Here is a 12,260-nt window from a genome sequence, read left to right as displayed (position 1 = left end):
ATAAGCCCAAACTCCTGGTGCCGCGCAGATCTGCACACCGCATGCGCAGTCGCTGGGGGGACGTCTGGTCTCCTTCACTCCCCAGAGCTGAAATGCCAAGCGCGGCGTCGGCAGGGCTCCCCGGGGGGCCTCTGAGAGGGGCGGGCTTAAAGGAGGCTTTTCCATCTGGGACAGAGAATCGCCATCCATATTCATGGTGGTTCAACTGAAAGGAGTAGCTATTTTCCTCAACCGAACTCTTCTAAACGTTCCGTGCAGCCACCCTACAAATGAGTAAGGATGAGATGCTCTGTTTACTTGGAGGTGAGGAAACGGGGAAGGAGATGAGCTGAATGGTTCCACTTTCTCTGACAACTGCGTTTCCTTGTTGGTGTTAAACCTCTGGCAAAAGGAAAAAAGAAAGACAGAGACAGAGAGAAAAAGAAAGAAGGAAAGCAGGGAAGAGAGAGAGAGAGAGAGAAGGAAATGAATGGGGAATCTTTTCATAAAATTCAACTTCCTGTGGAGAGTCACTGGAATAAAATATAAAGTAAATGTTGGGAATCATCTCCCAGTTTCACCTGTTCCTCACAACAACCCGGGCAGGGCTCCAACACCGCCCTGTTGTACAGGTGAGAATGGGCAGGTTCTGAAAGGGTAAGCCATGCCCAACGTCACACACTTAGTGATGCGGCTGGTTTTGCACCCACGTTTGTTGACCCCAGGTCTTCTTTTTTAAGGTCACAAGAGCCTCAGGAAATGAATCTCTCTTAACCTCTAGGTGTCCTCAACAGCTTTCAGCTGTCTCAGATGTCCCCACCTCACCATCACTCCTGGACACATTGTCATTGCCTGCCTTTCTCCAGGGTGCCAGAAACTTCTAACAAAGATCCTCAGTGACCGCCTATTTACCGATTCAGTGGAAACCTCAGTCCTTACCTCCTTGATCTCTCCAGATATCTGACCTTATATCACCTCTACCTTCTGAAACACACTCCTCCTCCATTTCCATGAGACCATTTTCTCCTATTTTCCTCCCCCTTTTCTGGCCTCTCCTTGATTTGTCTTCCTGGCTTCTCAGGCTGCCTGTCCCTTCCATGTCAGTGGGTCCCACAGCTCCACACTCAGTTATCTGTCTCACTCTACAAAGCCTCCATGGAGAGCTCACCCCATCTGTGGATTCCACCACCTTCTTCATGATGATACTTCCCAGATCCATGGCTCCAGCTCTGAATCCACTCTCGAGCCCCAACTGGACCCCACTGGAGCCCTCTCTCTGCCTATATTCTCCATCTCAATTAATGGCAACACGAGCCACACACTTGCCCTAGCCAGAAACCTGAAAGAACGCCTCGTCTTCCTCCTCTCCCTCCTGCCCCATTTCTCAGCTGCCACCTGTCATGGGTTTTCTAGGTACAAGATCTGTCAGGTCCAAGTCCCACAGCTACTGCCTCAGGTCTGCATCATCCTTCACTAAGGCCACTAAGCTCTGTGATCCCACTCTTCCAATACATCTTCTCTCTCACCCTCAGAGAAATCTATCTTAAATGAGTATCTGATCACTTCACTCCCTTCCAGAAAGCCCTTCAGTGGTTGCCCATGGCCTACAGGATAATATTCAGATTCTTTAGCCTGCAAGGCCCTTCATGCTCTCCCTGCTAACTTCCCAGCCTGTCACTCACCCATGCACACACTGCACTATGGTGGCAATGCCCCACTGCAGTTCCCAAGGGTAGAGCACGCATAACCTCTTTGTGCCTTATGCTCACTATTCCTTCTGCCTGGAATGTTAATGCTTTACCATGTTTACGTGCTGAACTCCTACTCGTTTTTCCAAAGCCAGCTCAAGCCTCACCTCTCTGTGCTTCCTAGTGGCCTGTACCACCCCATGGTCCAGCATTTAATACACTGGACTCTCTTTGGCGCCTTGTCTGTCTCTAATACTAGACTGGGAATTGCTCCAGGGCAGGAATTTTTAGTCTTTTTCATATCTTGGTTATAACGTGGCATAGTACTGTAGCTGGTACATGAGTGGGAACCAAAAATGCTTATGGCATATGAATATGACAACAAAAATAATAACTAACATATTAGCAAATGGAACCCAACAGCATAGTTCAAAAAATATATTGTGACCAAACAGGGTTTATTATGGGAATGCAAGGATGGTTCATTATTAGGAAATCAATGATAATAATTCACAATATTAATCTAAGGAGAAAAATCATATGATCATCTCCCTAAATACTGAAAAGACACGTGACAAACACCTTCCTGATTAAAAACACTAAGATAGGAATTGATGGATACTTCCTTAACTTTTAAAAAATATTATAGACCTCAGTCCAAAAGCTAACATCTTACTTAACGAGAAAAACTATACACATGCCCACCATACATTACCATATTGTATTGGAGGCATAAATCAATGTAACAAATAAGAGAAAACTAGTAGAGGAATAAAAATAGCAAAGGAAAAGAGTGAAGATACCTGTATTTGTAGAAGATAAATCCTTTTGACAATCCAAGAGTACCAATTTTAAAACTAATGAATACATTAAGAGAATTTAATAAGGTAATAGTATGTAAGAGTAATCTAATAGCCTCCTTATATATTAACAATTATTCATTAGAAGAGATAATGGAAGTGAAGAGCTCATTAATAATAGCAACAAAGATATAATACCTAAAAATAAATTTAACCAAAAATATGCAGAGCCCATATGAGGAAAAAACCTTTAAAATTGCTGAAAAGGAGATCTGTTCAAATGGAAAGATGTCCCATGTTCTTGGGAGAGATTCAGCATCATAAAGATGCTAAGTATTCCCCAGGTTGATATATAAATTTAACATGGTCCCAATTTAAAAAAAATTTATGGACTTGGGCAAGTTGATTCTAAAGTTAATATGGGCAAACGGTCAGAAAGAATAACCAGGAAACTACTAGAAAACAAAGGTACTATTTGGGAAAGAGAGGGCCAACCCTACCAAATACTAAAACATGCTACAAAGCTTCTATAATTAAAATAGTGTGGAATTGGTACATGAAAAGACAGGTAAGTGGAACATAACAGAAGGTCCAGAAATAAACCCAAGTACAACTGAAAATTTGGTCCATTATAATGGTTATTTCAAATCAATGGGAGAAAGATGGATGTTTGTTGTTGCTGTTTATTTATTTCATTTTTCTCCCATTTTTAATTGAAATATAGTTGATTTACAATGTTATATTAGCTTCTGGTGTTCAACATAGTGATTCAGTTATAAATGCAAATAAATACATACTCCTTTTCATATTCTTTTTCATTGCAGATTACTAGAAGCCACTGAGTATATTTCCCTGTTCTATACAGTAGGAACTTGTCTTTATCTATTGTTTATAGTAGTTTGTATCTGCTAATCCCAAACTCCCAATTTATCCCTCCCTCCCCTCTGTCCCCCTGGTAACCATGTTTGTTTTCTATGTCTATGAGTCTCTTTCTGTTTTGCAAATAGCTTCATTAATGTCACTTCTTTAGATTCCATATGTGTTATCATATGATATTTGTCTTTCTCTGACTGACTTATTTCACTTAGTATGATAATCTCTAGGTCCATCCATGTTGCTGCCAGTGACATTATTTCATTCCTTGTTGTGGCTGAGTAATATCCCATTGTATATATATGCCACATTTTCTTTATCCACTCATCTGTCAATGGACATTTAGGTTGCTTCCATGTCTTGGCTATTGTAAATAGCACTGTTATGAACATTGGGGTACATGTATCTTTTCAAATTAGAATTTTCTCTGGGTGTTTTAATAAAAGGTTTGGAGATGACTGGATAGACATTTAGAAAAGGATAAAACTGATCTATACTTTTCATTATACACCAAAATAATCCCCCAATGGATCAGAGATCTAACTGTTAAAAAGGAAACATTATAAATATTCAAAGAAAACACAGGAGAATTCCTTTAAAACCTGGAAAAGGTGAACAGACAACCTATCTAACCATAATTCAAAGTCCAGTTTTCTTCCATGGGTTCTAGTGCACCCCCAAAGGCAATGGTAAACTGGATAGTGGGTACAAACTGATTTGCGATTTTGATAAATATTTCTTAAGAATAGATGTATTCCTAGTCCTTTTGCAGTTACACAAATATCCTTTAAGGTATTTCTGATTGGTGCATATAAGTATGAAAGATCAGTGGGAGCCCATTCTAAACAGTGCTTCTTTGCCACAGTAAGACCACATAGAAGATTTTTTAAAAATAAAGGGAAAAAAAAAAAAAAGGAAAGGAAAGAGTCTTATGATCAGTCTGTGAGTCAAGGTAGTGGTAAAAAGGAAATTAGTTTTGCATTCCTGAAAAGAGACCGTGAACCCTCACAGACATCAGCCGATCTGCAGCGTCTGCCTGGACGGAATGGCAGAGCCTGGCAGCCGGGCAGACATGGCCCTGAGGGTCCAGTGGCAGAGCTCTCCTCCAACCACAGGAGTCTCAACCCCATGAATATAAAGACAAGTAAGTTCCTTTTTTTCTCCAATACATTCCCACCAAGAAAATTACTCAGCTTAGGATCTTGACATATTTTTCCCTCCACATATTTTTCCCACTATGCCCCACCCTGAAAGTGAAGTTGCCAGGAAAAATAATCATAGCCTAATCCATCAAAAAGGGGTCTCCCACTCAGGCAGTCATGCTGATAGTGTAATACCCTGAGTGGCTTGTGGGGGGAGCATTCTTCGATTTCTCTGTCCTTGCATCTTTATTCATGCTTCCTTTTGAGACCTGGACCACATCAATCACCTGGAATTCCAGGGTAAAGAAAAAAAAGCAAGTTCATCTTCATTTTCCTGGGAGATTTTATGCGTGTGTGTGTGTGTGTGTGTGTGTCTATGTGTTTTAGTACAGTGCTTAGCACATACTAAGGTCGATAATTGCTAGCCATTTATAATCATCATTATTATCACCATCACTATTATTTTATTAGCTGATGAATGGTTCGATCTGTGATTGATAATGCCAAAGAGCAACTTAAGTTGCCTAAATTTTATTGCCTTAACTCTTCCAAATGCTGACAAATTAGCAGCCTCAGCCATTAAAAACATCACATTTCTAATACAATAATCCTATCTATCTGCAGTGAGTGTGGAAGAAATTACTACAGGCCAGGGATTCTTACAAAGTGAATTAAATCACTATAAAAACTGACCATGTTGGTTCACAATTAAAAGTCTGGTAGAATGAAATGCCATTATCCCACAGCTTGCTAAGCCTTAAAGAAGAGATTACTGCTCACATGTCTCTACTGGTAGAGTGTTTTTATAATCCCTAAAATGTTTCAGAAAGTTTTAATGATAAATGTCACAGGACTTTTTCATTACTGATATTATCTATAAGCTGATCCTTTATCTAAAATATTTCCAAAATGTCAAAGATTCAATTGAAGCTTTCTGAAAATAGCTGTGTTTGCATAGAAGATTTCAGATAGAATTTTCTTATAATTAATAAGTACTTAAAATGCAATGTCTACTTATAAAGGCTTCTAGAGGACCTTTTAAATAGAGCTATTTTTTCATACCTCCATTTTGGAAGTGGGGAAAAAAACTATATATATATATTCTCAAGTCTAGACTTTCTTGGGCCCAGTCTATTTAAAGTCTACGTTTGGTGTCTTTAAACCCCTCTGACAAATTCCTTTCTTTCATCTCTGTGATTCCTGCCACTCTTCTCAGTATGTCCAGCTAATCTTCCTGATATTTCTGGGGCATAAATGGACCCAGAATATGTGATCAGGGAAAATTCAGCTCGGAATGTAGTTCGGGACTGTTTTTTCCATAAAAGAAGATTTCTTTTCATTGATATGGAAATGAACAGATGTCTGATAACCTTCTGCCAACCTGGAACATTTCTGCTTACTCCAGGGAATTCCTTCGAGCTGATATTTCGTGGGGCTGAGACTGTCAATTCAAAAGTTCTGTCACAGATATCGGAATGATCTAGGATAGTCCAAAAATGGGAGATTCGTTCCTTGGCCTCTATTTCTGGCTTGGTGCCTTGACTGTGTATAAAACAGGAATGGTACTCTTGCCAATGGATATGAAATGTTTTTATATTTACGCACTGGAACACTACAATGGGTAAAAGGACTGATTTCACTTAAAATCCCAGCACTTTACAAATGCACACTCTTTTGTTTTATCTGACAATTTCCACTTACCAGACCTAGGAAAGAAATGATACAAAACCAAAAAAGTCCTTTTTTACAGACTGAGGTAATAAAAGTCAATCCGAATGGTTTACAATCTGCCATTAGGCACAAATCTTGACTCACTCAGGTGAGTTGCTATTTGAAAGGATGGATCCAGAACACCATTAAGAGTTAGGTGAGTTCACAATCGCCCCCGCTCTACATTCCAGAGTCTGTCTTCTTCCTAAATCTGCCTCTACTCTCTCTTTCCAGAAACCTCGAACTCAACGCATGGACAATCAAACCGATTATCTTCTGCCTCTCTGAGCTCCCCACTAAGTCTGTTATCTCCTTGCATTTCCTGCCTCAGTGAACACTATCCCACCCAGCCAGCCATCTGAGCTAGAAACCTCCAAGTCATGTTGCCTTCTGTCATGAAGCCTCAGTGGACACATGACTAGTACTGAGAGTGCTCGGCATAGGGTGGGCACTCCTCAGGTCACCAGAGCCACTGTCCATCTCCTGGGACCAGCCTGACACTCTGGGTGGGCTCATCAGCACACCACCTCCCCTCCTTAACCACCTGTCTCTGAGACCAAACTGGTGGCATTCAACAGGGCCGGCTACATACTAATGGGCACAGTGTGAGAATTCATATGGCAATATTTTGGGGAAATATACTGACAAAATCAGAAACTGAAAGTGGATCATGTTTTGTACAAAAAACCCTAAATTCTGTAAAACATAAATCTAACAGAATCTTGTCTGGTTAATAGTTCTCAACCTTCATATCTTTAGGGAATGGAAGCACTTTGCAAAGCTTATCGCAAGTAATATTTATTTATGACATTCTAACAGTCTGACTCTTTTTTTCCTTAGTGTATCACTGGGAAAGTTAAAAATAGAGGAAAACTGATTTACTCAATGTCACAAAATAAATCAGTGGTGGAGAAAGAACCTAGACCAAATCCATCCTAAGTAACAAGGTTCCTGAATGTGCTATTCTGCCTTTGACTTTTAAAGGCCTATCTAGGAGAATTTTAATACTATTTCATAAAATGTAATACTCTATGTAAGAAAAGAGCCCTCAAATAACAGTTAAGCATCTTAAGTGAATTACAAAGATGATTTTTTTTGCTAATTATCTCTCCAAAACATGTCTTTATCTTCTAGACTCTAATTTTTCAGCGTGAACTACATGTTGAAGTCACAATGACATCTCTTGTTTTAATGAAACTTAACTCCTTCTGTGCCTGAGGGCTCCAGAGGTCCACAGTTTGCTCATAAATCTGGCTCTGGGAAGAAGAAAGGCCTTGTGTTAAAGTTACATGGGCCTCCATCCATGGTGCTTTAGAGAACACATTTGTTTGGTTAAAATGTTGCAAACTTTAAAGGTATAATGGAAATATTATCTAATCTGAGGGTACTAATGCTTAAAAAAAAAAAAAGAAAAAACCCTAAAATTATTATTCCCAGAGACAGGTAGAGGATTTTTGGCCCCTACCTCATTAATAACAATGAAGTCATTCAAGTCACCCTTGTTTCTGGCTGAGTCGTGTGATCTCCCTGCACCAAATGTCACATTTCACTGCACTACATCACATCTCAAACTCCAGGCAACTTCATGTGTGCACTTAAAGTGACCCAATGTGACTGTCCCCAAGACTGACAGCTCTTTTCTAGATGTGCCTGGATCACTGGAAGGTGGTATAGAGCATTGAGGTTCCGCAGATCCAACAGTTTCTTTTGGAGCCATCACTCTGACAATGTCATCAGCTTCCCAGTATCACTTTTTTTTCATCACGTAAATAAAATTAGCAATTATATCAAGCTGCCTCCTACAACACTGTGAATGAATTTTCCAGGCTGCTTCAACAAAGCCAAAAATCTGCCTTGTCATATGATTCCACAACACATGATGGATGCATTTAGGTTTTAACATTTGCTTCTTCTTCCTCTAGATGTCCTTCCCTCCCTCCATTTTTGTGAAAAGAATATATTTTCATTTACCTTTGCACACAAGGAGAATTTAACAACACAAAGAAGCTATTGTAAGAACAGGTACTCAAGAATGTCCTAGAATAAGTTGGTAAGCTGCAATTTAGGATTGCCAAAAATCAGATGTTATATCTTTAAGAACCAAGGTTATTCAAAATTTATCAGATGGTCCAGTCTGATTATACAGTCTTACAGCACCCCATGCTCTTCCTTTGTAGTGCTCACCACAAATGGAGATAAATTATGAACTGTGCATTTTGTGGTTAATGTCTATGTCCTCTGTTAGAATATAAGCTCCATGTGGACAAGGACCTGTTATTCATTCCTGTGCCTAACACACTGCCTTGAAGGCAGCAGAAAATCAAAGAATACTGATAAATGATCGAAAGAGTAAATAAATCTGTGAGTGAAGTATTTATTAAATCGGAGGATATAGCATGCAAGAGTGAAATAGCTTTTAGAGTCCCTGAGATTTATTCTTGGGGTGTCCTGACAGATTTATTATCCAACTACAAAAATGGCATACTGACAACAATCCACAAGTTAATTATTCTTGAGATAAATTCAGGATTCATAAAACCAATTCTCTTGGTGGTAGTTTCCCACATTTAAAATTCTACAACTTCTGTGGGTATTTGTTTAATATAACCCTTGCATGTGAAAACATCAGTGTGTGTGTATTTGGGTAAGCAGAAATGGCAAGCAGAAGGAGTTATTCCTAAACTCCTGGACTCAAAATCACATGTCATTTCAAAAGTCATAGAAATATAAATCAGCAAATGCCATTGAACAAACTGTCAGAATTCTTCACAGCAATTCACGCTGTTTTCTTGATATTTCTCTCTAACCACTGATTAAAACTCTTTGAAGTGAAAGAGTAAATATTACCATTTGATAGCACTTAGCCCAACAGTGCAAATACAACTGCATTGTGTTACACTCTGGGGGGCTCTGGACACACACAACGCCGTCAGGGTTGCTAGGGAGGAGGAACCAACGTGCTCCGTGCTGGAGCCGGCCAGGAGGTAGGCCCGCTCCGAGGAGATGTTCACCCCTTAATCGCCCTCAGACAGACACATAGAAGGTGGGGGAAATGCTGACTTTGAATATGCGTTTCTGGCTTGCTAGTCCTGGGAAGGAAGGACCACAAATAGGCAATGGCAAAACCCACTCCGTAAACATCAGCCTGCTTTTACTACTCCCACCGACATTTTTGTAACGGATCACGGATGGGGATGGGGAGAAAAATCTAGCGAGCCGCCCCAGCGGGAGGGCGGGGATGGGGTGGGATAGGGGCCGAAAGAATCCCAGTAGCTGGTGTCAGCGAGTCCCCAGCCTGCCACGCGGCAAAGGTCTGTGGTCCCACGGAACGAGTCTGGTGGGGCGGAGGAGGAGGCAACAGCGCGCGGGTCCAGCAGGACAGCCGGCGGGTTCAGGGGGTACAGAAAGGACGCTCTAAGGAGTGGAGGATGGCAGAACGAATAACCTGTGGCCGTCCCAGTGGACCGCGAGGCCTGGAACCATGGACGCACTATCTAAGGCCCAGGGACTGCCTGGCGGAGGAAGGGCGCGGGGTCGCCCCCAGGGCCCGGGGCTAACCCGGCCGGGCCGCGCCCCCTGCCGAGCGGAGCTGCTCGCGGCGCCACGGGTTCCCCAACCCCCAGCCGCGGCGGCGCTCACCTTGCCCGGGAAGGGCCCCGGGAGGAGCAGCTTCAGAGCCTGCCTCTTCAGCTCCACCAGGCGGGCGTTGCAATTCTCGCACCAGACGCCGCGGTCCGAGCCGGGGGAGGAGCCGCCGCCGCTGCCCGAGCCCGGGGAGCCCGTGCCGAAGCCTGGCGAACCGCCCAGGGAGCCCGGCGAGCTGGTGCCAATGCCCGGGGAGGCGGGGCCCGGGGAGCCCGTGAAGGAGCTCGGCGACGAGGTGCCCGAGCCTGGGGACGGGGTCCCCGATGAGCCGAGGGCCGAACCCGCGCCCTCAGGGGTGGGCCGGTTTCCGGCGCGCGACTCCTCGTACGCTTTCCGATACCAGCTCTCCGGGGAGAAGGGTGCCGCGGGCTTGGTGGGCGAGCAGACTTCATTCACCTGCGAGAGAGACACGCGAGTGTCAGGGAACGCAGGGCGGCCGGCACCGGCGCCCCGGTCCGGCTGCCCGGAGATGTGCGTACCACCGAGGGCCCGGCCGAGCGCCAAGGGGCGCGCGTTCGGGACTGCTCCAAGCCCTGTGGCCAAATCTGCCTCCATCAGTCTAGTTAATTGTCTTTAAGTGAATCCCCGCCTCCCGGGTGCCCACTGCGCGGGTTCCCAGGCGCTGGCGAACTCCTCTGGTCAAGAGGAGAGGGACTCACTCGCTCAGGGGTTTCCAATGGTTTCTTCAGGGGAGCCCAAAGATTCAGCTCCCCGCGCTTTTGAACCCGGCACCCATCCCAGCAGGAGCCCAGATTTAAGATCCTGGAAAACGCTATCGCAGGGTTGGGGGCGGGGGCTGTGATTTCTGGATTTTTATTCATTCAGGGTACAGCCCTCCGGATCCTGAAGGTAACTCCTTTCATTTACCTTCTCCCGGCTTCAGGAAAACGATCCTTAAGAACGGCAGAGAATTCATGGAAAACCCACCCATTCGGCTTAACTCTGCTTGGAAGTGCAGGAATGCTTCAGAAGTTAGAGTGCGGGGAAGGGAAGGAACGAGAGGGCTGCAAAAAAATTCTGAGGGCAAGGCGAGTGTGCGAGCGTCCCCGCAGGCAGACCCGCCTCCGCGCGCGCTCGCCAGGCTGGCCCCGTGGAGGCGCCTCTGCAGCCTGAGGAGAGCTCGGGGCTGCCCTGCCCTGGCTGCACGTTACCCAGAAAGGGGGACCCCGGCCAGGATGATTCTCGTAACGCGTCTCCGCATTGTACCCGTCACAACTTACCCCGTATTTCTTGCCCCTGGTGGAGACCGCAAGCCTCTCTTTATTCCCAGCTACAGAATTCATGGTGGCTTTTCCAGAGGAGAGTGTATAAAATGTTCCACCAACGCTACATCCAAAAGGTCTTCCAACCCAGAAGGGTGCCCAGTTGTAGGGGGCTGTCTCTTGGCCCTCAAGTCAAGGTTTCTTAATGGGGGTGGGGGGGTAATAAAAGAGATGGACCCCAGAAGTAATAGCGCTAATTTGCAGAAAGGGTTGGAGTGCCTGGTTTATTCTTCTCTTCAAATAATGCTTTTCCTTCTCTTCTGCCTCCTCCAGTCACACGTTCTCTTTTCACGGTCACATCCAGATAATTGGCATTTTCCTCAGCCTAGTGAGTCCGTTTTCCTCCACGAGGGAAAAGAAGAGTACAATCGGGGCACACGGCAGCTGCAGAGGAGGTGGGCGAGCCCCCGCCTCGCCCCCGCCGGCGAGCCGGCTGTGGGAACTTGTCTCCTTCGCGGAGCTTGGTAACTGAGTTCAAAGAAATTCTCCCAAAATATAAAGATCCAGATCGGGGAGGAGCCTCCGCGTGTCGAGGAGCCAATATCCGCCGGCCCGCTTTGCCTGACAGTTGCGCGAGGGCAGAGAGGGGCGGCGGTGTGGTCCGGCTGCCGTCCGCGGTCAGGGCGCGCGTGTGCGCCGGGGCGCAGCGCGGAGCCTCGGGAACTGCGGCCCCGCCGGGAAGCCCGCCGCCTGGCTGCCGCCGCCGCGCCGGCCGGGATCCATTTTATGTTGAGGCGCTCCTGCCTGACAGTGCGAGGCCGAGGGCCGGGGGAAGGGGTCGTAAATCTCGCTGGTTGCGGGGAAGTTGCTGGTGAGTGGCCGGGGTCCAAGGCTCTAATGAAACAGCACTGCGCGAGCCTGGAGCGGGGGGCAGCGCCGAGCGAGCACGGCGGGACAGAAATGCGTCCGAGCCTCCCCGCCCCCAAGTTCTTTCTCTTCCTGGCAAGGCTTGCAGTACTGCCTTTGAAACGCCGTGTAAGAGGGATTGAGTCACAAACAAGTCCACAAATATGCCGGGTCCTCCCCCCGCCCTTTGTTCTCCTAGACCTGCCCTGCAAACCTTTTCTGGAATTGCCCTACCAAGCGCGGCCAGCCGGGGGGCCACCCTCCCAAGCGCGGCCAGCCGGGGGGCCACCCTCCCAAGCGCAGCGGGAGAACAGG

The 12,260-nt window shown here is 45.5% G+C and overlaps 1 protein-coding gene across 1 annotated transcript in view; it reads right to left on the bottom strand.

Annotated features, from left to right (window-relative positions):
• Positions 1 to 11,547, bottom strand: part of KIF26B (kinesin family member 26B) — a 427,084-nt gene extending 415,537 nt beyond the window's left edge. The window contains exons 1-2 of the mRNA XM_031438497.2: positions 11,058 to 11,547; positions 9,832 to 10,233 (exon numbers count right to left, since the gene is read on the bottom strand). Of these exons, the coding sequence (XP_031294357.2) occupies positions 9,832 to 10,233; positions 11,058 to 11,120 (465 nt within the window). The 5' untranslated portion in view covers positions 11,121 to 11,547. The remainder of the gene's footprint in view (positions 1 to 9,831; positions 10,234 to 11,057) is intronic.
• Positions 11,548 to 12,260: the final 713 nt, after the last annotated feature.

This window comes from Camelus dromedarius, chromosome 21, assembly GCF_036321535.1.
Source record: "Camelus dromedarius isolate mCamDro1 chromosome 21, mCamDro1.pat, whole genome shotgun sequence".
Classification (NCBI taxonomy): Eukaryota; Metazoa; Chordata; class Mammalia; order Artiodactyla; family Camelidae; genus Camelus; species Camelus dromedarius.
The sequence above is the reverse complement of the archived record's forward strand: the minus strand, read 5'-3'. Positions and strand labels throughout refer to the sequence as shown.